Below are 27876 nucleotides of genomic sequence, written 5' to 3' on the forward strand. Positions count from 1 at the left end.
TCTTTAGTTAAGAAAAGTTAGTTTAGGATGAACCAGTTTAACATATTTGGTTTCTCCATCTTGCACAACAGAACACACGTTTTCCAGCTCCATTTAGAAGAACATCAGTAATAAATAGATTCATTTGACATCTCTTTTATTTCCATGAAACACCTACTTGCAAGTGGGGTTGGGTGGGGGAGCGGAACAAAATCTGAAAAAACCCCTCTAAATCAGGCATCCTCTGATGAAGGCACTCTGGCTGATTTCTGGGTAAGAAAGCTGCCTATGAATAGTTAAGAAGAGCTAAAGCATGCCTGTCATGCATTGTTCTCTACTTTTATTTCAACTACAGTAATTATTTCTAAATTTGTATCTACTGTATGTATAAATTATCACATGCAAATTTCCTGTAAAACTGCCATTTATCTACTTTGGCTGATATCTGCTTTTTTATCCAACTTATCAAGCGGTAGTGAATTGCAGTGCTGGAGGCATACAGAAGCTTCTGCAGCCTTTGGCAGGTGCCAAGTGGTGTTCAACAAGTACAGCTGATTCCTCAGCCCTTGATGATCAAAAACAAAGCAAAGCAACATTTGAATCTCACCACGATATGTCATTTTAAAAGCAAGTTTGCTATAAAAAGGCTGTACAATTTTAATCCATCAGCCATCAAAGTTTTACACTTCTAGGGATATCCAATTTTATGCAAGTATACAAATGGAGAACAAGTGTGATTTCTTGCAAAAGGAAAGAAAAATCATTGACTGAACCGGGAAATACAAGATTCTGACTGAAAATAAATTTACAGTTAAAGAAGCTGTTAATTATATCTCAGGCCTGACATTTCTTCTGTGACATTTTAAAACTCAAAGAGTCAATGAAATTTTAAATCTCAAAGATTTAAGACCCAAGATGCTACAAGAAAAATAAATGCCTGCAAGATCAAGTGCTTTTCTAAATTGGTATCAAGCTGATTTAGATAAAAGAAACCTTTAAAAGCCTTTTCTCTGATTAGCAAGTCAGCCATTACCAACAGCATGCTAAAAGAAGTTCTTACACCTGTTCATTTGTGCAGATGGCAAAAGGAATGAATGGATGGGTTGAATGACCCAGAAAGTAAATTTTAAGGTCACATTCCATGGCCTGGAAAATGAGTGATTTAGGCAGATCATAACATCCAGGTTAGTATAGTGTTCAAGACACAATACATCAAATAATAGAAGTCCATAACCCTAGGAAGGAAGCAAACCGCTTCCAAAAGTCTTGCTAAGAAAATTGCTAGGACTAGCCCAGGCAATTGCCAGGAGACCAACCAACTAACCCAGAACATAGTAGGCATGCAGTCAAATAAATCATCACAGCAGGAATCTCTAGGAGACAATGTGCTATAAAAACATGGATATATATGAAAAAGAGTTCTTTTCATATATATATCAGGAATCATTGCTTTGAAAGGTTCAGAAACTTGGGAGCTATTGCTCAACAGATTTGAAGGCTTACTATGTTGGACAAGGCTTATCTGGGAAATGGTTCTAACCTGAAGTTTCTGCTGACGAAAACAATGGCCTTCTGGTATACATAACCTCTGTCCGTTCCCATTAGCTCCATCTATGGAAGTGCCATTAAAAACAACAAAGTAAAACAAAAATCAAACTAGATATTGAAAACAAAAAATATGGTAGGCGGTGTATGTGCACAGACTCACATCAAGAACAGCATTCCTCTGTACATTTTTTATATTTACATTCTAGTGGGATTCATCAGAAACAATAGTTTTACAAAACAATAATAAAAAAATGAAAAAACTGTTCATACAAAACAAACCTCTTTAGAGATATATTGACAAAAATTCTGCAACGGGTTGAGTGAGTTGGAAGGGGAAATAAATGATAGCGAACGTGATGGGATCTGACCTGCAGTCTTTCCAAAACTATTCTGCCATCCATGCAGAATATGGCATGCATTTTTTAAGGATTAGGTCCATTAAGGAAAAACAACACTTTCTTGCATATTGTAAAATATTCTCAATAAATACGCAGTTCACAAACTGCATTTCAGTATGAACGGCAATGCCAAAAACTATACCAAGACTCGTGTATAAAAGTAGAGAAGAGCAAATACATCAATTTCAATTTTTTCTCAGTCTCTTAATTTTTATGAAACTGTGAAGTTAATTCTTTTCAGATCCTAATTTTTGCAAATATATATGGTTTGGTTTGTTGCACTGAAGTGGTTTTTTTTTTTGAGGACTACTAACTTGATATATATTCTGGGACAGATTTCTATGTCCATATGCTCTTTTATTTGCAATTCTATCTATTATGCAGCACTTTTACAAATACATCCCCTAACCTAATGGAGATTTATTTCATTTATTTGTTTATTTGTATCCCGCCTTTATTATTTTCACAAGTAAGGCAGCAAACATCCACCACCTCCCTCCTCCTGTTTCTCCCACAACAACCCTGTGAGGTGAGTTGGACTCGCCCAGTCACCCAGCTGGCTTTCATGGCTAAGGAGAGATTAGAATTCATGGTCTCCTGGTTTCTAGCCTGGTTCCCGTAACCATTAGATCAAACCTGCTCTTTAATTTTTGTTCACAATTTCATGAAAAAATGCATTTTACACATCTATGAACTACAAACTTCAGAAAAGTGTATTTTAATCATTAGCTAAATTTCAGTTTGGTTAAAATGCAAACCAAATGAATTCATTCCTGGCCCTAATCATGAGTATGGCTTGATACCTTTAAGAAGAGAAAGAAGAAAATCTGAACTTGTGCAACATATTTAGAAATCTAAGTCCAACCCTTAGTTATGAAAAACATTTATAAAGTAACTATCTTCAAATATATAAAAAGCTATTGGGCATAGTATTCTTTGTTACTCCTGAAGGAAGTATGAGAACCAACTGAACATTAAGAGATGCTTTTAAAGCATGGTGTGAACATGAAACAGACTGATGCAACAGTTGATGGATTCTCCTCTGCTAGATATATCTTGGGGTATTTACATCTTTTACAGGTAGTCCACAACATACAACTGTAATTGAGCCCAGAATTATAGCCATGAGTTGTGGTAGTTGTTAAGTCGGTCATCATGGGACCATGCCCAATTTTAGGAGGGTTTTTTTTTTTGCAGTGGTTGTTAAAATGAACCCATTTTTCTCAATGTGCATTTTTTGCTGGAAACCAAAAGTAAATGCCATAAACTGACAAAAAATACTGAAAATTGTAGTCATGTGCCCACAGGGCATTGCATATGGCGGTAAATGCAGGTTGGTTGCCAAACAGCCCAAAATCCGATCACATGGCTATGGTGTGTGTGCATGTGTGCGGTCAGCAGAACTTCAGAACCAGGACCTCTAATAAGGTCAATCATAACTTTGAATGGTCACTAAACAACTGGTCATTAAGCAAGGACCACCTGTATTTACATGCTCCAATATACGGCATATTCAGAGGATTGGACTCTACATAATTCCAAACTTGCCTTCCAGTTTTATACTTCTATTGTTTTATAAGCATACAATTTCCCTAAAATAAAAGCAAAAAATAAAACATCTTGCTAAACTCACACTGATTTCCTATTGCCAGGATCTTTCAGAGGTAACTTGAATGGAAGAATAACATTTGTTTAGAAAAGGTTGGGTAAAAATTAGTAGTAGTCATTGGTGGGAATGACATAGAAATGCCACATTTATGACTCTCCGCATGATGCACTACAGAAGTGAACGTCCATTCAGCAAGGATAAAAAACCAAAGCGAGAGAGAAAGCAACAGAGAGAAAAAGAGATAGAAAAAATATTTCAGGAACTGGAAGACTGCAATATCATTGAATAAGTCTGACTCTCCCAAGCTGATGCACTCCAAATGGCCTTTAGTTCTACTCTGTATGGTTAAATGCCTGACTTAACAGGAGTTCTAGTCTAAAAATAATAGAAAACATCTCATTGGAAGACCTGAGTAGCTGGTATAGCAAGGAAAGAATAATCTTAGTTGTGATAATAAGGAGTTTTAACTTTCTAATGTGGCTCCTGGATAAGCTTTGAACATAAGGTATCAAAAACCCTGAAGAATCAACAGCTGGTGAGAGAACTTTGCTCTTTGGCCAGGAACTCTGCCAACTTCTTATCCAAACACAGAATAGAGTGGCAGTAAACACATCCACACAGATAGGAAAAATATATTATTACATATTATAAACAAATATATACAGAGGTTAAAATGGATGGTGTTTTACTTACAAAGTACATGTCATCTGAGAGTCTTAAAAGCCCTCAGTTGACCTGCAAAGGGAGGGATATGGTTGAGCTACGTGATACTCAGCACTAGAAGTTTGTATACAGTAGGTATGCAAAGATCACCAGGCACTTTGCTCATTGTTAACACTTATCATATTTTCTAGCAATTCATTTTAGAGGGTGAAATTTTAGTGATTAAGTCCCAGTAGAACTATGATTCTTCAACTTATTATTTTTTCTTGTATTAACTATGTTGTTTTTATTTAAAGTCTCTGTCTCCTTCGCAACATCGTGAAGTATAGGATCCACTGATTATTTACATATTGCAGAGTGAGGAGCAATAAATAAGGAACTTTATGAAGAAATGTTCTTTTGAACAGACTTGTCAGTAATTGCCCTATTGGTTTCCAGTGGCAAAAAAATGAAATGTGGTTGTTTACAACTTAGTTTTGTAACAACCTTTCTTCTCCGTATCAATGAAATCGGGGGTTTTATTATTACTTCTTCCTTCCTTGATGGTAAAATGTTTTCACTTCACAAGGTCTGTGCTGGTCTAGACTAGATTTCCGTCAACGTGACCTTGAAACCCTCCATTATGTTCTCCATGTTTAGGATGAAAGTGTCTTCATTGGAATAATGTTCAATGATGTTATCATCCATATTTACCAGAATCCTGAAATAGGAAAGGGATACAGTTTAGATCAGTGATGGCGAACCTTTTAGAGACCGAGTGCCCCAAAAACGCCATGCCCCTGCCCTGCCCCTGCCTCTCCTGCCTGCAGGGCCACCCACTGGCTCCACGGCCCACCACAGATCACCCAGGCGGCCCAGCAGCATCATGGCACCATGCCCTCTGTCTGCGCCCCCCAGCATCATCTGCACGCAATGGGACGCGAGGGCAGAGTCTTGTCCTCGCTTCCCAGATGCCATGTCCTTGGCTGTGCTGCTCTGCGCAGGCTGCACCTGGGGCGACTCTCCTCTGGGGAAGCTGCTGGTAAGGAAGGGGCCACAGGGGGTGGTGGGGCTGGGGCGACGTCGTGCATGCCCACAGAGAGGGCTCTGAGTGCCGCCTCTGGCACGTGTGCCATTAGTTCGCCACCACTAGTTTAGATAATGGCTAAATACACAAACTCATAATACAATTTCTTTCATTTTGATTTAGTCCCAAAGGTGCTTTTTCAAAAGGCAACTTAGTCTTCAAGGAAAAACAAAGTCCAGTAGCCTTTTGAAAAAGCACCTTTGGGACAACCATGATCTGGATGATTGAGAATCTCCATAGACATTTTGATTTAGCTTATTGTATGAACTTGGCCAATGCAATTAGTATGCTGTCTGAACTCAGCCAATTCTAGATTATTCAATAAATCATGGTTATAAAACAGTAGTTTTATGGATGTGGAAATCTAGTCATTTAAGGGATAGATTTAAATTGTTGGTTCAATGTTGTATGCAAGGAGGATCTTATTTTATGTTAACCATTTGTACGAGGGCCTTGACAAAATTCACAGTGGCGCAGTGGTTAGAATGCAGTACTGCAGGCTATTTCTGCTGACTGCCAACTGCCAGCAGTTCAGCAGTTCGATTCCCACTGGCTCAAGGTTGACTCAGCCTTCCATCCTGCGGAGGTCAGTAAAATGGGGAGCCAGATGGTTGGGGGCAATAAAATGGAGACTCTGTAAACCGCTTAGAGAGGACTGTAAAACACTATGAAGCGGTATATAAGTATAAGTACTATTGCTATTATCCAACTTGGAAGTCCAACTCCAAGTTGCCCCATAAATTTTTTTGTGATTCTTTGTCCTGAGTCAACATGAATATTCTTCTACTGTTAATGATTCAAATTCATATTAATTCTCCAGTTAGGCCCATGCTAGGGGAATCCCACTTAATTCTCCTATACAGCTTCTTATGTTACTTTGTTGTTGTTTTTTTAAAAAAAATATTTTTACAATATAATCCCTGTGCACCACAGCAGGAAGCAGGAAGCATAAATTCCAGATGCTGCTGGATTACAACTTTAATATACCTCAATCTTCACCTTAGTTGCTGGAATGGCTGAAATTGTAAGACAACATGTCCAGGGCTATTTTGAGGAGATTGGGTTAAACCACTGTAGGATGTAGTACTGATAAAAACATTTGTTTGAGGCTCATGGCCAGTGAGTAGACAATATCAAGCTTGATGAACTGATGCTGTAGTGGAAATTGTCTGGAAGTGAGGTAAGATTCCATAGAGGAATTTTTTAGTTTAGACATCTATAAGTAAATTATCGTAAATTAATTGAAGGGAAATCAAGATAGTGACCTCATTTAAGTGTTCCAACAGAAGAGGATATATGTAGCTCAGAGTTGAACTGGAGTCCTTGAAGGTCTCTGAGCCTGGTTGTTAACTTGCAGATATTTTATTACCCAACCAGATATTTTATTACCCATCAGTGCTACTGAGTGTGGGGTTTGTATATAGTAGCTTTTCCTGTCAGTATTGATGAGGGTGTGATTTTCTCTTTACTGTAGACTGCTGGGGAGGATGTGTTGTGATATAAATACTACTACTACTACTACTACTACTACTACTACTACTACTACTACTACTACTGCTGCTGCTAATAATAATAATAATAATAATAGTAATAATAATAATAATGTTGGAAAGGACCTTGGAGGTCATCTAGTCCAAACCCCCTGCTCAGGCAGGAAACCCTATACCATTTCAGACAAATGGTTGTCCAGTCTCTTCTTAAAAACTTCCAGTGTTGGAGCATTCACAACTTTTGGAGGCAGGTTGTTCCACTGGTTAATTGTTCTAACTGTCAGGAAGTTTCTCCTTAGTTCTAGGTTGTTTCTCTCCTTGATTAGTTTCCATCCGTTGCTTCTTGTCCTGCCTTCAGGTGCTTTGGAGAATAGCTTGACTCCCTCTTCTTTGTGGCAACCCCTGAGATATTGGAACACTGCTATCATGTCACCCCTAGTCCTATATATTTACACATCATTCAAAAGAGACAAGTGGTTTATTCTCGTGCTGTTATGTGCTGTTATCATTAGGTGAATTGTAGCTTATTCCTAAGCTACTTGGGTCAAAGCCCAAAGCCAATTTGAGAAGTGCTAAGGGCATTGTTAGCAACAAGTAGGGGAACTGAAGACCCATTGAATAAGCTAGCCCACTGTGGCTCCCCAGAAAACACAAGTGGTAGGGGAAAAAACTGTTGCTATAGCTTCCAAAACTCACGCTGAAGGTACCCTTCCAAGCTGCTAGCCTCCAAGAACAATTTCCACTAATCTGCTGCTCTACAGAAGAACTGGACTACAATTCACACCATTCGCAGCATCTCCATGCTGTCCAATGATGGGATATGTTCAACATATCTGAAGAGCATCAAGTTAAGTAATACTATAGCAGAACCACCCAGATTAATTGGAGGCCAGCGGTTGATTTCATATCTATTGCAATCCCTGTGTAAACCTGGAGCTGGGAATCTGTCTTGCAGTGTGAGTATATATCAGAGCATGAAAGATTTAAAAGCTTAGCTGCGGTCTCAGGACTATTTTATAAAAACACGAACTGCAGGATTAATTTGTTTTTCTTACCCTTTTTTGCTTTTTTTATAAAGCTTTGTAATCTTCTCAGCTGGAAGGCCATATTTCTCAGAAATCTATATTTTTTAAAAAAAGAAAAGGAGATAGATTTATTAAAAGCAAACCTACTGCAGAATCACCGTCCTCAGTTAGATTTAGGCAATTCGTGGCAGGCTACACAATGCCCCTTCTTCTTAGTACACTTAGAAGACTTAGACTGCACTCCAGGTTCTGCAGAACACAGTGGGACTTATACACGGGAAATGGAGCACTTTTAGGTGTAGCTGAATTTTCTGCCGCTTTTAATATTTTAATATTTGTCTATACTACATTTTCTGCATGGTTTTCTTCTTGTGGCTTTAATCTCTACTGATTTAAAACAGGCTTCTCCTCTAAAGAATGAATAAAGATTAACTGTCCAAGAACTGAGCCCCTAAGATCAAAAGTGAATCTCCTTGCAAGAACTTTGCAGATTAGTGAAAGCAATTTGGGAGTATACCATGATGCCTAAATTTCCAAATGTTGAAAGAGTATTCTAGACGATGATAATACACTTTCCTTATCCAGCTGCAGCCAACCATGCTTTGGTTTCGTGAAAGCGGACAGATGGAAATATATGGCACAGCCTTGAAGAGTACCCAGAAACTTCACTTGATGGAAGCTGGGGTGGGAAAAAGCTGTTCCATGCATGGCATTATGATCAGATTGCATTTATAATCCAAAAACACATATCTTGATATAAATGCAAATAATTTTGGAATACATCAAGCAAGCGGGGTCCTTTTCAGATGCTCTTGTTTTAGTTGAATCTGTGGCTGTACAACTAGAGGCCAACTGGGCACACAGAAGCCTAAAAAAGAATTCCTTCTGTGTGCCATCTGGAAATTTGGGGAGTTTAATTGGACACATTGACAGAAACCCAAACTGAGAAAGGTATTAAGCTACAGCATCTTATAAAGAAGACAACGAATCATCAGCCCTCACCCCCAAAAGAGAATCCATATGAAGAACTTAGCTGGTTCTAAGAAAATGTGGGCACCCAAAGCAATGAGTTATAGCAGTTCCTTCAAGTATATTACAACTGAGATATTTTAAGTTATATGTGCAACATGGAATCTCTGATCCCCATTTATGGCATCAACCAGGACTGCAGGGAAAAATTCTTGTGAGAGATTTTGCTGACAGAGAGAAACTCAAATGATTCCAAACAATATTGGAGGTAATGGATGATCCCCTATTATCTCAACTGTTCCCAAAACTCTCCGTTATAAAATATTTTTATTTAATGCATGTAGCAAAACCACTACCTTACTATGATTTTTTGCAACTCTCTATCTCCAAGCTATGTTTTTCCCCTCAGTTATTCAAACAGAAAATCTCCCAAGTAATGGCTGAACATTCTTTCTCCTTCCGTGTTTCCCATATGTTCTCTGTACTACCAGAATAGTTCTTCCATCTTGATAATGCATAGAAGATTTAATCTATCCATTTATGTTTATGGAGACTCGGAGCAGATACACCGCAGCATGCTCTTCCCTTAAGAAACGTAGATCTTAGAATTGTTACTGCATTCTTTCTCAAAGGACACACTCCTCTGTCTTTCTAAATTTAACAAACTAACTTTTCAGGGACATTCTCAAATTGGGAAAACATGTCAAGAGAGGTTGGGGAGGATACAAACTGTCCTTGGCAACCAGATTTCACAACACATCAAAGCAAGGACCTTTCCCCACTGCAGGTCAACACAATCAAATTGCAGACCTTAAAGTAAAGGATTAAAGGATCATCACCTCATCTGCTTTTCTGCACTGAGAAAGTAGCTCGGAGTTGGATCAGAATAGACTGGAAAAAGTGAGCAGGAGGTAATATTTAAGATACCTCTTTTTCCTTATTCCTTCTTGTGCCTCTTGAAAAACTTCCAGAGAGCCCTTCACAACAACAGCGCAGAAGGCTGTTGGAGAAAGGCAACAGAGAAGCATTTATCAATATTTCTCAAGCCTAGCAACTGTGACAAGTATGGGCTTTAATTTCCAGAATTCCCCAGCATGCTTGCTAGGAAATTCTGGGAATGGAAGACCGCCTCTATCAAACTTGCTAAAGCTGAGAAACACTGGATTAAACTGGCCTTTCCTTTAGAATGGAACCTCTGATCCCCAGTGCGTTCCCATAAATAAAATCCTAATGCCCAATCATGGTGAATTTCTATGTGTCTAAAACTCAATCTTGTTTTAGTTATGATCATACATTTCCTCCTCAATACCATTTCTTTAGATAACTCAGATGGCTCTGAATTTCTGTAAAAAGAGTTAAAATGCCTGGGAGGAGGTTCAAGAGTGTTTGAAATGCAAGAAAAAAAATCTAATTGGGGAAAAAAAGAGAACAGGATAGATCCCCTTATATAATTATCTTCCTAATGTGCATAATGAGGTCAAATGTTCCCAGCTCATTAGAGCAATTGATCACTATCCCTGCTCATCCATATTGATGGTTCAGAGATGCTATTATAGAAATAATATGGTACAAATATGTGACTTGCATCATGTGCATAATGAAGTTGTTGCAGATATGCACTTTCTAATTTAACAGGTAAAAGGGATTGAAGACGTACCATTTTCTCAATCAAGAGCTCACTCCCTTTGCTTATGGACAGCCTGGCAGACTTTATTGATTCCGTCATTGGTGGTGAATGACTGTTCTTACTTGATAAAAATATTTATCTGGATAAATGAAATGTATCTGCCAATGAAAAGGATAATACTGGCATGGAAACTAGTTATGCGAGGTCTTTCCCTGCAGAATGGTTCTTTAAACTTAAAGCAGACTATTAAATCTGGTTTGCTCAGTTTGGCTTGCCAGCAATTTGAAATGAATTATCTCTAATCTCTGTTTTTAATTTTATGGTGTATGTATTTTTAAGTGTTTTAATTATGTCTCAATTTTTATTTGTATTTCACCTTTGGGATTTATTCTGAGCAAAAAGGCAACTTGGAAATTAAACATTTCCCACCGACCTGGGGACAAAAGCAGTCTACAAAATTGATTCTGGGTTGCAAATGCAAACAGCTAATTAAGAGTCCACTCCACACCTTCTCTTATGTCTCAGAGTCAAGCCAAGGGAAAATGGCAACAGAGAAAAGCTCTTAAGCAATTTTAGGGGACTTTGACTTGCTCTTCATAAAGATAGAAACAACAGTGCTGCATCACAAGCAAAAGCAGGAAGACTTTTGTCATGAAAACAGGAGGTAAAGAATAATAAAAAAATTCAGTCGGCAGTGATAGCAAGCAGATCCAGTAGTTGTTGTTTTAATCATTATGGATATGGTGGGAAATTATTGCAAGCCAGGTATCTGAGTCACTGCTTTTAATCACTTACTAGTAATTTCTACATAGCTGTCAATGATGACTGGTTAGACTCTTAACAACAGTCCTGAGGTACCCAGTTTCCAGAATTGTTTTTCTGAACTGTACAGGAAGTCTTCGACTTACGACCACAATTGAGCCCAGAATTTATGTTGCTAAGTGAGAAATTTGTTGAACTGAGTTTTGTCCCATTTTATGATTTTTCTTGCCACATTTGTTAAGTGAATCACTTCAGTTGGTAAATTAGTAACACGGTTGTTAAATGAATCTGACTTCCCAATTGACTTTACTTGTCAGAAGATTGCAAAAGGTAATCACATGACCCTGGGACACTGCAACCGTCATAAATATGAATCAATTGTCAGGCATCAGAATGTAAATCATGTGACCATGGGGATGCTGCCACAGTCACGGTCACTAAATGAACTGTTGTAAATTGAGGATTACCTGTACTTAACAAATATTTTATTAAGTATGTAGGTACACATACATGCTTTATATTTAGTATATATATGCCCCAAATACCTTTATATGGTCTCTCTTATATAAGTCTCTCCAAAACTTAACATTGCTTCTCATTTGATTATGCATTACATTATTGTTCTTTTCAACTTATTAAAAAGTTTTATTCCCCAATGTCTGAATGTTATGTTCAGCAATCCTATTCTTGCTTCTTCTGAGCTTTTGACAATACAATGGCTACCTGTGAGAGCTCCTGTTATAACAATTGGCTTGCAAGAATGCCATATTATTTTCTTGTCTTTGGAAAAAGCAGAATGAGAAGATTTACTGACCATTCTTCTGGTGTGCTATTGTAAAAGGAAGAAACATGACGTGAATAATAAATGTAAGAAAATACTGTCAAGTATGAAAAGTTTGGGTGAGCCCACAGATCAAAATTTGAAAAATGGGAGAAATGTGCAAGTTGTAAACAATGGAACTTTTGCTTTACGATTATGATGGGCTGTAGTTCTGAAAACATAGCTAAGGCTAAAGTGCCAAGAACTTCCAAACTCAATTGGGCATGAATCCATGTATATGAGTATGCAATTTTAAGAAAAAACATTTTACGTTGTCTTGTCAAAGTATAACATATATCTATGAAAGATTTCCTTCCCTTATGGGAAGTGAAATAGGAAGGTCATCAAGATGGCACTGTTGCAAAGATTTGTAACATATTTGTAGCATGTTTGTAATTGCATTGAAATGCAACATAAATTTAAAAAGTGCACCAGTTAAAATATTTCTGCGTTCTAAACTCTATACCAGAGGTGTCAAACTCGCAATGTCACGTGACGTGTCGCGACGTATCGCAACCTTTTTTTCATTGCTGGCCATGGGGTAGACGTGGTTTTGGCATGACGCATCCGGCATGCAGGCCGGCAATTTGACACCCCTGCTCTATACTTTCTGCCAAGCAGATCTATTTAGCAAGAGGCATCAATGAATGTGAGCCATTTATTCATTCCCACTGCCTTTTATGATGACGTTTTTGAAATACACCAGAAGGAACATAAAGTAATGTATAATAAATTATTTTCCACAAATACAATAAATACATTATAGTAATTATTTAATTATTATTAAAACAAACATTTTCACTTAAAAACTACAGGAAATAAATAAACTTGCCTGTAAAAAAAACAACCTAATAAATTGTACAAATAAAAAATGTCGTGTAAAACAGACAATATTTGAATCACAGCAAGACAGCATTATTCTAGTCATGGGAGTCATTTAGTTCCACAAATTTCCATCTTTTGTTCCCATTGGGATTGAATACCGCAGAAAGACCTAGTGCATAAAAGTGGGGATTCTTCCAGATTTACTGCTCCTCCAGGAGAACCTTTGCCCAGGTTTGGTGGCTCCACCAGTTGTGTGTCATTTTGGGCCAGAGATGCTAAAGGAATGGATGATATTTTCTCATCTCTCAGACAAACTATTGCAGTTTAAAAATGACTCAGAACAAAGTTGCTTGCAATAGAATCTACCTATTTTGGGAGAGCTTCACTGGTTTCTAGGCATAATTTATGGTGCTGGGTTTGGCCTATAAAATTCTTTTTAGCATAGGCTTTTGCTACCCGGGATTGTCTTTTTTAGGAGAATCCACCACTCAACATAAATTGGCCAGGAAATTCTGTGGCTACCCATCCTGGAGAGATGCAGGGGGAGGGGAGAATGGGAAAAGTGGCATTCTTATGGGCAGTCTATTCACATTGGAAGAGTTACTGTCTGGGGGTTAAATAAAATGTTGATTTTATCCTTTAAGAAACCAGTTGGGGCTTTGGGTGAGTTTTAATGGAAAATAGCAGCATATTTTAAAGTATTTTAATACTTAAAACTGATTTCACGGATGTTTTAAGCTACCGCGGTAATCCATGTAAGAGTTGCCTGAGTAGGCAGTATACAAATAATCAATCAGTCTGCTCTGCAGTCTTTCTCAGCTCAACAATTTCACATTTTTATCATCCCTTCTCATCTTATGCAGTCATGTTTATTTGTCAACATCCACCAACCTTTTAGTTCACTCTTCCAACTTTTGGGGTCTATTTGCCCAAGATATGAAATTCAGGAAAGAGTTATGGAAAGTTTTTAAAAAGGAAGGGGCTGGGAAAATTACCACATGCTTAATTCCCACAGACTTGGAGATCAAGAAAAATAGAGAGGAACTTTAATTAGAAAACAAATTGTTTTTGAGACAACATTGAGATTAGAAATAATAACTAAAAGTTGCAGGTCCAACTTAACTATAAGAGATATCTTACTTTCGCAGTGGTCAGACTGATATTTTTAGAGATTAGGGGAGAATCTCCTATACTCTTTCCATAGAACCGCTGCTATGGCTGATATTTTTTTTTCAAGGTTCAGAGATAAAAATAAAGAAGTCATTCTAAACAAAAGGACATGAACTCCTTCAAGTTCCTCTTCAATCTGGAACAGCTTTCTTGGAAAGGAATATCAGTAGCCAAGGATAATTGCAATGAATAAACTCAATTTATGCGTATAATAAATATTTTGCTGATTAATGTCATTTTTCTGTGACATTTTGGTTGGTACTGAATAAATGTTCAGTCTTTTTTTAAGTTTGCATAGATATAAAATTATTATTTTTTTCCCGCAATTACCCCAGAAAACCAAATCAAAGTATGCTTGTTGCTTTAATACAATAAGATGTGAGATGAGGTGACAAATACTTACTGCATCCATAAGCCCTTTTACTGTGGGAGACTTTAACATCAAAGCATCAAACACTTCATCCGCTTCTTTCCTCACATACAGGAGAACTGAAAAATAAAGAACCAAACTTTGGAGAAGACGTTTAACAGTTTCACAAATGAATCATTTCCCTTGGACGGCAATTTCTTTCTTTCCACCAAATGACAATTGAAAAAAGCCAGGCACTTCTATTAAAAATAAAACTATCCCAGAAAATAAGTATATCATGGGGCAAGAGGCATATTAGCTGATTTGGAAATAGGGTGTCCTTTTTTCCCCTTCCAATAAATTGTGTTACAAATAGCAGTATTTCTTAAAACTTTTAGAGCTTCCAAATCAATTCAAGATGGTTACATTGAAGTTCTCTATAGAATTGAGTTCTTGAAGTTCATTATAGAATTGGGTAACTTGCCATCATTGATATCAAATTTACAAATCAATAACTAAAAAATCCATTAACTTGTAAAGCAAATACTCAAATCTGTGAATTTTCTTTTTGGGATACAAGGGCAAAATAATTACAGGTAGTTCTCAACTTACAACAGTTCATGCAGTGACTGTTTGCAGTTACAACAGCACTGAAAAAAGTAACTAATGACTGTTTTTCACACTTACAACCATTACAGCATCCTCATGGCCATCTGATCAAAATTCAGACGCTTGGCAACTGACTCATATTTATGATGGTTGCCGTGTCCCGTGATCAATTTTTGCAACTTCTGACAAGCAAAGTCAATACGGAATCCAGATTCATTTAACAACCATGTTACTAATTTAACAAGTGCAATGGTTCACCTAACAACTGTGGCAAGAAAGGTTGTAAAATGGTACAAAACTCACTTAACAAATGTCTCAGCAACAGAAATTTTAGACCCAGTTGCGGTTGTAAGTCGAGGACTATCTGTAGTGTTCTGATAAAACAAGATAAATCACCAATATAGTTTTTTCATACATTGTCCAATAGTCCCTTCATCATTTCCAATGTGAGGTTTCAACAGTAACATCAGCAAATACAGATGTCCTCAGTTAAAGTCTACTCATTCAGCAATCATTCAAAGTTAGGATAATGCAGAATGAAGGGCATTTACAACAGTGCTCGTACTGGCAACCATCATGGCATTCCTACTGTCACGTGACTGTGAAGTTGCCATTTGCGACTGTTATTGCTGACTTCCAACAAGTAAAGACATTGGGGAAGCCAGCAGGAAGTTGCAAACAGTGATCACATGATCCAGGGATGCTGAGACCATGCAGGATTAGCCTAACAATGGCAATTGGGATTGCTGTCATAAATCAGCATAGCCATTTGATGTTGCATCCTACAACCACACTGCTTAGTAATGGAGTTCCCAGTCCCAATTACCATCAGTAAGTGAGATCTACCTGTAATTTACCTATAACATGCATTTATGTGATTTTGTGATATACCCTGGTTTTGAGGTTTTGAGCCTAGCTGTTTCTCAACTATATCCAAAACTCTAACCAAACTTTCAATAGCCGCCAAATGTTTTGGGCTGTAATTTGTATCTTCTGGGGAACTGCTACATCTTGGAGGCATCCAGTTGGGAAAGTATTGTGTATTTTAGTTGATCATCAGTTGCTACAAGGGATATAAGACAAAGTGTCTAAGAGCAAATAAGTACCTCTCTTTGTTCCTTCTTCTTTTATTTGTTTCAACGGTGGTGGAACAAAGTCCTCTTCAACTGTGCGGAATATCCGTTTAGCTAGAATACTACCACTGAGCAGAAAAACACAAAGAAACAGATTTGTAAATTAATCAAGGTACAATAATTGTAGGACAAGGAGTGGCAGAGTCAAAAAAGGAATCAGTGTAGAATCTTTGTGTAACTACCAACAGACTAAGTCCAATTTTACTTGAACTCTTATCTAGCACCAAATTAGTGTTGTTAGTTTAGTAGATGGGCATAAGCTTGAGCAATAAATCAGTTTAATTGCAACTACACATGTGATCCTGGTCTTTTGCACCTGACAATAATCCTCCTCTTTGTTCAGGGAAAGACTGCTGATCAAGATTAACTAAAGATGAAATATCCATCTTTACACTAACTGAATCTGATGTAACTTGATTTGATGGGATTTAAATCCCTTTTGCTGTAGAATGTATATTGATAGATACCAAGGCAAAAGTTGTAGTAAGTACTATGGATTTGTTCTGCTCTCTAGACTGCTACTTTATTTCTCTTTCTTCCCTGAGAGAAGTCATCAGGCAAGGCTATTTCAGTATAATATTTGCTTACTGTTTAAAACATCCAGAAGGCAACATTAATTCTGACACACATCCTTCGGCTTTTTCTCCAGATTCCAGCTAATTATTTCCATAAAACATCATATGTTATCATTTCATTCAGACTATATTAAAATGCAATATACATAGATCAATTAATCAATTACAGGGGAAAAAAATCAAGATCAGCCTTTACAATGAAATGATGAAATAGTAATTTTTAAGAAAATGCTAGTACTTTTGATAGGCCTGTTCTAAGAATAAGGTACTGTTAATTCCATGGGCATAATACTGATATATTATCTAAACTAGGGGTAGGCAACCTTGGCTCTTTTATGACTCGTGGACTTCAACTCCCAGAATTCCTGAGCCAGAATAGCCAAGGTTGCCTACCCTGGATCTAAACTAACAGGTTGAGACGTTATGTAAGATACTACGGTAGACACAAAAACAGTTAAGACTATAAACCAGTTTTCTGCTTATATATATTACCAAAACTAGAACTCTGAGGAACTAAGCTTCCATTTATTTATTTTATATAAACTAGAGGCTTTCTGATTTTAAATTTCCCTGAGCAGGTCATGCTTCAAAAGCTAGAAACACTCAAAATTAAAAAGCAGACCATGGATATCAAGGAAAGAAAAGTATACATAACAATAAAAAAGTGACCTATAGGGCTCAGCAAGTCTTCCCTGCACCAAGATCTGGGAGAACAGCCAAGTTGTCAAAGACTTTCAGTTTGTCATTAGGTTAGGAACCATATGGATTTCTGGAGGGGATCCAGCTCCAGAGAGCAGGCTCTGTGATGGAGGAGGTATACTTCCTAGGTCCTAGCAGATCACATTGTTTAATTGTGGGGATCTGTTTTAGTGTTATTCATAGATATGAAGCAGTTTCTACTCTAATGGCCAACAAGGCAGGCATGCAGATCACAGGAAGGTAAGTGGAGCTAAGAGGAAATTCCAATAGTCACTGAGCTCCAGAGTGATTTACTAATGATTATTTCCAGAAAATATTTCAAAATTGGCAAGCTGAACTGCATTTTCTTAATGTGCATTATTCAAGTTGTTAAAAAAAATTAAGTCTTCTATACTACGGGATTTGCTTTGTCTTGCTTCACTGGTGTGGACCTCCTTTAAAGCATACCTAGCCAAAATTATATCTCAGGAGATGCATAAATATCAGATCACTTCTATCAGAAGCAATAAAAATTGCTACAACAAAAGAAACATCACTCTCGGGGGAAAAATTACATAGCTTTAATTTGCACTAGAATTTTCATGTTTATATTTATATTTTGTATAAGGGGGTTGGATTCTTAGTTACAAAATGTATAGTAAAAGTCATACCCTTCTCGTTCATCATCGGTGTTATAATAAACCTGCAAAAAAGAACAACAAACAGATTTATAGTTATGGTGTCTCCAGGAAATCAAGGAAGGGGGCCAAGCCATTAATTCGGTCTTCTTCACATAAATCAGTTGCTCATTTTGCTCAGTTTTGGCATGCCCCATTCATTTCTAGAGGACCTGTGAGAAAAAGTCTCTGACAGGTCATGTCTGTTCATTCTTTAGAATTCTTCCATTCTCTGTTGTTTGTTTGAATTAAACAAAGTCAGGTAAACACATTTGGTTTGTCTGCCAAAAGTGTAAACTGCTGTGAGAAAAATGGATAGGATGAAATTCTTCTCTTTCTCTCTGTATTTCTTCCCATCTTGGAAGGGTCAACACCCTTTAATTCTGTGGAGAAGATGTGACTCTGCTTTAATGTGAAAAAATGGCTTTAAAAGAATACTTTCCAGACATATTTGATTTGATGCTAGGGATCAAATTTGACATTTTAATATGGGGAGGAAGACACAGCTTTTTCTGGGACAGGGGTCACATTTGGATACACTAAAATTTCTGCTTATTCTGTTGAGAAGAATTTGAAACAGTTTTCCCTTGAATTCCTTTATTAAAAAGAGAATCATGATCAGAGGAACTGTTGGACTTTAAAACCTCAGCTTTACTTCTTCAATCTTCGAAAATACTTTTTAACTGACAGTAACACACTATTTTAAATGTTAACACCTATTAAATAATAGTAGATTAAAAGAAATATTTAACTCTTGCCTTTTCTGTTTTAAATTTGGTTACCCTGAGCAACAGAGCTAGATTTTGATAGATCAGCTCTTATCTCTGTTCAGTTAGATTTAATTTCAACTATGATCCACACCTCAAAGAGAGAAGTTGTGAGTGGCATACAGAAAATTCTCTGTTCAGTCTTTGGCAACAAGATGAATAATGACATGAATGAGTCTTTGCAGATTCAAGATTACCACTACCATTCCCTAGTATGCTCTATTAGCTTAGTTGGTCAAATAATCTGATCTGGAAGAAGACAACTTCATCTGAATGTCAGTGGACTCCCCAAAGTTATTTACACAGAATGGATCATGCTCATTTATTTCTGGGAAATAGACGATGGACCAAAATGTTGCCAGGCAGGATAGACCTTCACATTGCCTGATTTCTTACCTGTCCAGCTCTTTGGAGATTGCCAAAATGAACATCTGGTATGAAAAGAACAGGCTGGGAATCCAGGTCAGCCATAGTTTTAAAATAGGTGATGTCACTCTTCTTTTGGAGAGGCACAGCTATCAACTTCCCTTCTGCTGTTCAGGGAAAATGGAAGAGAAGGTTACTGACTGGGAAGATATTATTCGCACCACACTGAGCACTGTATAGACCAGCGGTTCTCAACCTATGGGTCGCGACCCCATTTGGGGTCGATCGACCATTTCACGGGGGTCGCCAAGCAAGGCTGTCCGCCATTTTTTCCCCTTTTCTGGCGGGTGCCTTACCTCCCTTCAGCTGGGCCAGCTGGTGGTCGGCCTGCTCCATCTCTGCCGCTTGCCAGCTACGCCTGGGCCGGCACAGGGGGCGGAACCATGCATGCGCGGCGCTCCCGCGCAGGGAAAGTCCTCAACTTACGACCGGTTTAGTCCTCGACTTACGACCGGTTGGGGGTCGCAGCATTAAAAAGGTTGAGAACCACTGGTATAGACCAAGAGAAAGAGATTGTATCCTCACCATTAGGGCAAGCTGCCTGAGAAGCTTGGCCTTTCGATTTCTTTCTGTTTTGCTTTCTTTCTTCATCTCGGATTTTCCTTTCAGCTCCCTATGACAAGAAGCACAGACTTTAAGCGGCTGTTCTGTAGAGGAGGCATTTGTCACCAGGAATGACTTATGGGCTTATTCTTACTAGCCATGATTATTTTTGGATTTGAACATTGTTCTGATCACCAATTTATTATGATATTTCTGGTGTTCTTTATGTTCAGAGGTGTCCACAGAATATGATTTTAAAAAACCAACATGATAGCAAAGCTCCGTGCATATTTTATGCATGGTGTACATATAAAGCACATAAAAATAGCCAAAGCTTCCATTATGCTCTCATGGCTACCATGTTGACTTTTTAGCCACACCCTCAAGCACTCTTGTTTATGATACAGGAGAATATTTGTGGCTCAGGGTTGAAATTTATTTATTATTTTATTTATTATTTAAATTTATATACCGCCCTATCTCCCTTACGGGACTCAGGGCGGTGAACAGGCAATAATAAAAATCACAATAAATATTGAATAAAAAGCCTGCTCTAAAATACCCCATATAAAACCCCTAGCAAAGCCCAATCAAAACTACGCCAGGCCGGAATAGATGGGTTTTCAAGGCTCGGCGGAAGAGGCGCAGGTCCGTAGTTGTACGTAGGTCGGGGGGTAGGTCATTCCAGAGGGCAGGAGCTGCCACAAAGAAGGCTCTCCCCCTGGGGGTCGCCAGCCGGCATTGACTGGCCGACGGCACCCTAAGGAGGCCCTCTCTGTGGGAGCGGACTGGTCGAAGGGAGATATTTGGTAGGAGGCGGTCTTGCAAATACCTAGGTCCATTGCCATGGAGCGCTTTAAAAGTTGTTACTAACACCTTGAAGCGCACCCGGAAGGCCACCGGCAGCCAGTGCAGCTCGCGCAGGAGAGGTGTTACATGGAAGTATCTAGAGGCCCCCAAAATCCCCCGCGCGGCCGCATTCTGAACTAGCTGGAGCCTCCAGGTGCACCTCAAGGAGAGCCCCATGTAGAGAGCGTTGCAATAGTCAAGGCGTTGCAATAGTCCAGTCTCTGAGCTTGATTGTTTTCTTGAAAACATTTCATTATCCAAACTGGATAAGATCATTAGCACTGATATGGTGTACTGCCCAGGGTCTTTTGGGATTGAAGGTTATAAATACTGTAAAACAAAGAAGTAACCAAATAGAATTAAGAAATATTGAAATGAGGCTATATATGTTCTAGCTATATTGTAGGAATTTTTGCGGCATTGATTTGTTCAGATTATTTTATTTGTACTTTTGCTGTGATATGTGGATAGCAACATAGTGCTTAAGATGTTGCATGAAAATTGTGGTGTCCATTTCCAAGCCACCTCTCAACTTTGGAAGTTCAGTAGTAAACATCAGGCCAACCCCTATTTCTCATCCCTACCTACCCAAGGATGGTTAATGAGGGAGGCAGTGCTTTAACTTTGCTACTTCTAAATAATAACATTAATAAGAATCCTTGACAATAAATACTAGTTTGAGCTGCAAAGGAAAATATAGTGATGTTCTTGATAAAAAAACATAAAAGCCATCTTGATGAATCATACCAAGCTTTCCCTAATCTAATGTCCTATTTTCCACAATGATTCTCCAAATGTCTGTGGAAGTGGAATTTTATTCCAAGAGGAATAGCTTTTCTTGGCCATTGGTTTCTAACTGGAAATTAAATGCTCTGTTTGGATTGATGTTTTGGTCTTTCTTTTCTTATCCCTTTTCATATAAACTAAGTTTAAAAAAAGCATTAACTTGGTTTATCAACATTTCTTTGTACTTTTCTGTTCTGGTGTACATAGGAGATGAATTTCCTACTCAAAGGCAAGGGCCATTACAAACAAGCAAGAAAGAAACAACTTTTGGGAATAAAATTTTGTTCCACAGTGATCATTATGTGTTTGTTTTTTGTTTATCTTGATTTACGCACTGTCCAGGATATTCCAACTGATCTAGGCAGTTCTCAAATCATAAAATAAAACCAATTTATCATGAGACAACATGAGAGGATGTAAATTTGCAGAGACTCAATTCTTACCACAATGTTACACAGCATTTACTTTACTTCAAGATTTGGCATCCAAAATTCCAACACACATACATACACAGATACACACAGACACAGACACACATATTGGTCCCACCTTTGACTGCAGAGGCAGAAGACTAATGAATACCAGTTATCAGAATGAACAAAGCCATAATACAGAATCAGTAAGCAACTGTAATTACATTTGCAAGCAGACATTTAAAAGATACAGATGTGTTCTGTGGGATTTCAAAATCTACCTTTGTTGACATAGTTGGCTTCAAAGCAAATTGGAATCACTGCCCTACAATATTAAATATACTATTAAGGAACTCCATACCACTGTGCATATATTAGAAAGCAGAATACCTCTGTGGAATTTCTAAATTATAGCATAATGTAACACGTTTGGTATCTTTGGTATCTCAAAATCCCCACTTGGAAAAAAAATAATCCCATGGGGCCAGAAGCAGACATTCCTAAAGGGGGGTGGGTGAGAAAAAGAACAGCATGAGCAAAAATAGCTCATAGGAAAGCTTCTTGTTTTTGCGGGTCAGTACAGTGTTTTTGACTTGTAATTTGATCTGGCTTTATTGTGTGCTTTTACTTTTGTATTTTGTATGCCTGTTTTGGTCCAAGACAGTGGCAGTGTCCGGCTGTCCTTGTCTGGGATCTGAAAGGGTCAGACTTGATTATATTGGCATAAGAATCATTCCCTGGAAATTCTAAGGCTGCAATCTAAAAAACCAGCACAACCACCACCGATAATAATCCCAAAAGAAGCAATGGCAAACTGTTTCAGTACTGTAACCTAGAAGTTGAACAAATGGAGGTTTACTTTTCCTTTTAAAAAAAAACTGCCATTCTGAAATTATTTTTCAAATATGACAAGCAGATAGAAAATACATTTGATAAATAAACAAAACTATGAAATAAATGATAGTCGTGTTCTCATTCCTTAGGTCAAACCGCAACCAACTTGAGTTGTGATGAAACCAAGCAGCCTATAAACCAAATAAATAAATAAATAAATAGCCAGTACAATCCATTAGTACTTCATTCCTAATATCAGACATGCACATTGTATTAGATTACAACTCCTCCAATCATGCTGATTAGTGATTGTGGATATTATATCCACTTTCTCTTTAACAACTATAATAACCAAAGAGAGCCTGTTTGATGCTCTGGTTAAAGCACCAGGTTAGAAACTAGGAGACTATGAGTCCTAGATTTGCTTCAGGAATAAATCTAGCTGGTTAACCTTGGTCTATGACTTGAAGCCCCCTCTCCAAATAAAACTATTTTAAGAAAATTGCTTAAAATGATTTCTTTTAGCGCAAAGGAATTCTAGCTTGGGTTTTTTGATTCAGAAAAAAAACCTGATAACTTTTAGTAGGTTTCACATTAAGATCAGCAATTGAAATATCTTCTCAACAAAGTACTTTACTCCTTTGAGAGTAAACAACTGAGAAGGAAGCTATTGACCAAAGTTAAAATTGTGTAATTTTCTATTCTTTCTTTCTTTCTTTCTTTCTTTCTTTCTTTCTTTCTTTCTTTCTTTCTTTCTTTCTTTCTTTCTTTCTTTCTCTTCCTTCCTTCCCCCCATCTCCTATCTCAGTGTTTCTCAACCTTGACAATTTTAAGGCATGTGGACTTCAACTCCCAGAATTCCACAGCCAGCAATGCTGGCTGTGGAATTCTGGGAGTTGAAGTCCACATGCCTTAAAATTGTCAAGGTTGAGAAACACTGTCCTATCTGATTCTTCCCATTGTTTTTCTTTCCCTACTCTCTAAATTGATCCTTTACAGAAAGGTTTCTTCACAGGCATGAAAATAAGTACAAGGCATGTGGCTTGAAGCACCGCTTCAACTTCCTCACTGCTGCCATAAAAATCATACTTGGGAGGTCACCCAAAGGCAAAGCAGGGTCAGTCATTTATCCATTGCTAACACAGTGGAGTTAAGCCACCCTTTTGTTCATCACCACAAGCAGTAATAATACTGAAAATCTTAGATGCTCTTCATTCTATCATGCTGTTCTCACTGCTTGAGACCAGAATCTCTATTAAATGGCTATAGGATTCTGGCTTGCATCCCACTGCCTTGCACTTAGCTGTGCTATTTAACTTGGTGCCAAGCTGGTGAATCAACAAGCTACCTTCTCTGTAGCATTTTATTCTCCCTTAGCATGGGATGGGGAAGGGGGATTTATAAAACCAATGGGAAGCCATGTGAAGGCTTTAGAAATTTATGATATCAAAGCAGGGGGTTACAGGGCAATTCTACATTGCACCGTGCTGTGTTTTAAATGGCTAAACTTTTAATGTTAATATTTCACAAGCTTGGTTAGTCATCTGCATATTTTCTTAAATCATTCCAGACCCTAGCATGATAATATTGAACATATTTTTTGCAAAAATATATGTACACATACTGTTCACAACAGGGATTCTTTGCCTTCCTTCTTTGCTTTCTTTTTAATGCACAGAAGTGGGATATACATTAAGTATGCCAAAATCAAATTTATTTGGAAGGGGGCTGACATAAGGGCATCATATATCCTATTTTAGAGAGAACTCCTCTATTCCAAGGGCTGACCACCTCAGAACTAAGACAAAGAATCTCGTAAGAAATAAGATGAGGAGCTTTGAGTTCTCCTTCCAGAGATAGCAACTGGGCCACAGATTGGGCAGCCCTGTAGGTCCTATGGCAAAAGTGTTTTCTACTGTGGTAAAATGCTAATCTAATGTTTTAGGATCACAATTTATGGAATTTTCAGTAGCATGATCAACAGCTGTGATAGGTATTGTAAAAGTTGAAATTAGAAAGACATAAAAATGGATAGATACCGATATTGTAGGTAGAGATAGATGGTGGATGGATGGATAAATAGAGAGACAGACAAACAGGCTGACTGACTGACAGTGCTTGAGTGTGTGTATTTGTCAATATATGTATATATGGATAGATAAGGTAACATCTTATTGGAGATGGATGAAGTAATATCTTATCAGAGTCTAAGTCAAATGTTAACTTTGGAAAGTTTTTACTGCAGAGGCCAGATGGACAAGTTCTATCACCCTGATGTCAACAACACTACTTTTCATTAGTTTAGTTTCTCAAGTCTCTCTGGGATGGCAAGGTGATAGAACAAAGATAAAATGAAGTAATAGTTGTAGGAGCAGTACCTACATAGTATTTTAAAAGACCATGAATTATGACACAAACTCCTCCACTCAAGTAGTGATAGCAGCTTCTGCCTGCAATAAATTAATCTTAAATTTGCTTGGTGTCGTAGCTGAGTTTCCTTGACAACCTGCCTAGTGCTATTTAAGGCCTTTTTTATTTTTATTTTTTGTAAAGTACCATTTTATGGTACTAACGAATCGCTAGCTATTCTTCAGGAGGTGAAAGGGGTTTAAGAGCAATTGAATTAACACTGAACGGAAACAAATCTCTGCCCTGGACTGTCAAGCCTTAATGTGAGTCAATTGCATTGCAAATTCAGACACAGAGCAGCCTCTGCTTTGCAAATATAGCGTGAATTTATAGCAGTCCTTTTAGAAATGGATTGCATAAAAATATATTCCAAAATATATGGAACTACCTGTGACGATTACCTGGAAACTGCATCCAAAGCAAAATGTGGTGGCCCCTGTCCTCATAGGTGAAAGTCACTATTGTCAAATAATACCAATAATAATAATAATAATAATAATAATAATAATAATAATAATAATAATAATAATAATAATAATAATAATAATAATAATAATAAAGTTGGAAGTGACCTTGGAGGTCATCTAGTCCAACCCCCTGCTCAGGCAGGAAACCCTATACCATTTCAGACAAATGGCTGTCCAGTCTCTTCTTAAAAACTTCCAGTGTTGGAGCATTCACCACTTCTGGAGGCAGGTTGTTCCACTGGTTAATTGTTCTAACTGTCAGGAAGTTTCTCCTTAGTTCTAGGTTGCTTCTCTCCTTGGTNTAATAATAATAATAATAATAATAATAATAATAATAATAATAATAATAATAATAATAATAATAAAGTTGGAAGGGACCTTGGAGGTCATCTAGTCCAACCCCCTGCTCAGGCAGGAAACCCTATACCATTTCAGACAAATGGCTGTCCAGTCTCTTCTTAAAAACTTCCAGTGTTGGAGCATTCACCGCTTCTGGAGGCATTGGTCTAACAATTGCCTTGCATTTGTTAGAACTGCCCCCAGAGATCAGGGTGATCCCTGATCTCCCTTCCTTCCGCCGCGCCCTCAAGACGTGGCTGTTCCAACTAGCGGGACTGGCCTGAGGGATTTTAAAGGGGGTTTTAATTACTTTTAAATTGGACATATTTAAATATTTCGCTTTAATCAAATTTTAATTAAGTATGTATATATGTTAGTATTTTATTCAATTGTCAGCCGCCCTGAGTCCGTAAGGAGAAGGGCGGGATATAAATGCAATTAATAAATAAATAAATAAATAAATAAAAATATTCTGTGCACAAGTTCCCCACAGGTGGAATTTCTGGGTCCCCCCCTTATCCAGGAAACCACAGATTTCCTTAAAAAGGGTTGCTGGACAGCTATCCACAGATGTAGTAAAGGCAGAGAAGTACGTATGCTTCATCATCCTTACCATAATGTAGGCCTTAGTAGTGGCTCTAATCCATGTTTGATTGAGTTCACACTTTGTCTACTTCCAGCAGTGTTCTGGGCATCTTTTCACCGGCTTTATCTCCCTCAATTCCTCTGTAAACCAAGAGGGACTGATGGAATCCAAAACTGGAAAGAGTCCACATGGGCAGGATCCAATCTAAGATCCTCACCATCCTCTTGTTCCAGATTGCAATCAAGGCCTATATCAGACCATACAACAGACCATCAGGGATAACCCAAACTTCAGGGTTGATTAGTCATCTTATCCTTGTTGACACTATCTGATAATTGAAATGATGGTTATAATTGAATTTACTCATTGTACTTTTAACCTGTTTCATTCTCAGGCCTTGCTTTTGTGAACTGCCATAAGCCCAGGGTCATCTGCAACGATGGCCATTGATTTCAGAATGATGGGAATGACTGGCCAATCGAAGCCCCTTTTTACATATGTGAGATGTGTACTGGATGACATGTGTCTGCCATATGAAATCAGTGACTGTCACTGCTCTCTTTCATTCTTTTGCAACTCTTTCCTTGTGGCATTTCTTTTTTTTTTTCCTATCAGGTTGCTACATATTCTGGTTATTTTATAATACATCAATTCTTATTCATTTTATATTATTGTAGTTTATTCCTATCTGGTGTAAGATGCTTTGGATACATGCTGGGAAAAGAAACTGAAGCATTTAAAAGAAACTGAATAAGAAAACAAATATGCCTATCGCAAAGTCCCAAAACTAACCTACAACTTATATGGTTGCAATGAAGACAAGGTGAGGAGTAGAGAAACAATTTATACCATCTGGAGTTCTTTGGAAGAAAGACAAGGTATAAAAATAATAACTAAAATATTCCTCATCCCTCCTATTTCACAATATTTATTTATCCAGACTATCAGTAGTTTCGAGCTATGCCACTAGATGGCACATGTGGATTTATAGAGAGAAAACAAATACAAAATAGGCCCCAGGTTTGTTATAACCTCCACCTCTGATGTTATTAGGTCTGCCTTAAATGCCATTAATTGGTCGCTGTAGCCTCAGCTTGTGTAACCAAGGCAGCCTAGTTAAAAATTGCTTGAAGGCCTTTTACTGTCTGAACTGAGGGACAAAATGGGGTGTTATTCCCTCTCACATCCTAGAAGCTGATTTAATGGGTAAGGGCACCTTCTTCCACACTTGCAATGTGGGAGTTCCTACTTCATACCACCTGAGAGCAACCGGAAGCTTAACATATGAGAAACTTCCTGACAGTTAGAACAATTAACCAGTGGAACAACCTGCCTCCAGAAGCGGTGAATGCTCCAACACTGGAAGTTTTTAAGAAGAGACTGGACAGCCATTTGTCTGAAATGGTGTAGGGTTCCTGCCTGAGCAGGGGGTTGGACTCGATGACCTCCAAGGTCCCTTCCAACTTTATTATTATTATTATTATT

At 37.9% G+C, this 27876-nt stretch overlaps 1 protein-coding gene across 1 annotated transcript in view; it reads right to left on the minus strand.

Annotated features, from left to right (window-relative positions):
- Positions 1-4184: 4184 nt before the first annotated feature.
- GRHL2 (grainyhead like transcription factor 2) overlaps positions 4185-27876 on the minus strand; it is a 73825-nt gene continuing 50133 nt past the window's right edge. Inside the window, exons 10-16 of the mRNA XM_015831868.1 lie at positions 19691-19778; positions 19136-19272; positions 17967-17998; positions 16016-16110; positions 14355-14440; positions 7809-7873; positions 4185-4897 (exon numbers count right to left, since the gene is read on the minus strand). Coding sequence (XP_015687354.1) covers positions 4783-4897; positions 7809-7873; positions 14355-14440; positions 16016-16110; positions 17967-17998; positions 19136-19272; positions 19691-19778 — 618 coding nt within the window. The 3' untranslated portion in view covers positions 4185-4782. The remainder of the gene's footprint in view (positions 4898-7808; positions 7874-14354; positions 14441-16015; positions 16111-17966; positions 17999-19135; positions 19273-19690; positions 19779-27876) is intronic.

Source organism: Protobothrops mucrosquamatus, unplaced genomic scaffold (assembly GCF_001527695.2).
Source record: "Protobothrops mucrosquamatus isolate PMUCROS unplaced genomic scaffold, P.Mucros_1.0 scaffold_283, whole genome shotgun sequence".
NCBI classification, from domain to species: Eukaryota; Metazoa; Chordata; class Lepidosauria; order Squamata; family Viperidae; genus Protobothrops; species Protobothrops mucrosquamatus.